This window comes from Marmota marmota, unplaced genomic scaffold (genome assembly GCF_001458135.2).
Source record: "Marmota marmota marmota unplaced genomic scaffold, marMar, whole genome shotgun sequence".
Classification (NCBI taxonomy): domain Eukaryota; kingdom Metazoa; phylum Chordata; class Mammalia; order Rodentia; family Sciuridae; genus Marmota; species Marmota marmota.
The window spans coordinates 8501936-8502543 of NW_025999999.1; the positions used below are offsets into that span (position 1 = coordinate 8501936).

The 608-nt window shown below is 68.8% G+C and overlaps 1 protein-coding gene across 1 annotated transcript in view; it reads left to right on the forward strand.

Annotated features, from left to right (window-relative positions):
• The first annotated feature begins 208 nt into the window (after positions 1–208).
• Positions 209–608, forward strand: part of Ina (internexin neuronal intermediate filament protein alpha) — a 10980-nt gene continuing 10580 nt past the window's right edge. Inside the window, 3 exon segments of the mRNA XM_048807266.1 lie at positions 209–466; positions 468–578; positions 580–608. The exon segment at positions 580–608 is cut by the window's right edge and continues 580 nt beyond it. Of these exon segments, the coding sequence (XP_048663223.1) occupies positions 209–466; positions 468–578; positions 580–608 (398 nt within the window).

Here is a 608-nt window from a genome sequence, read left to right on the forward strand (position 1 = left end):
GTCACTGCGCTTCCCCGCCCCCGCTCCCGGATGCCCCCCTTCCCTCTCCAGGCCGGACCCGAAGCAGGAGCTCCGCCCCCAACGCGTTGTCCCAGCCCCCGCGCCTTAAAACCCGGTGCACACCGCCCCGCCGCGCCCAGCCTGCCGCACCTCTAGCGTCCTCAGTAGCTCCAGCTGCAGCCGCTCTCCAGGCCCTGATCCTGGCACCATGAGCTTCGGTTCGGAGCATTACCTGTGCTCCGCCTCCTCCTACCGCAAGGTGTTCGGGGACAGCCCTCGCCTGTCTGGGCGTCTCTCTGGGACTGGCGGCGCGGGCAGCTTCCGCTCGCAATCACTGTCCCGCTGCAATGTGGCTTCCTCGGCCGCCTGCTCCTCGGCCTCGTCGCTTGGCTTGGGCCTGGCCTACCGCCGGCTGCCGGCGTCCGACGGGCTGGACTTAAGCCAGGCGGCAGCGCGCACCAACGACGTACAAGATCATCCGCACCAACGAGAAGGAGCAGCTGCAGGGCCTCAACGACCGCTTCGCGGTGTTCATCGAGAAGGTGCACCAGCTGGAGACACAGAACCGGCACGCTCGGAGGGCCCGAGTTGGCTGCGCTGCGGCAACG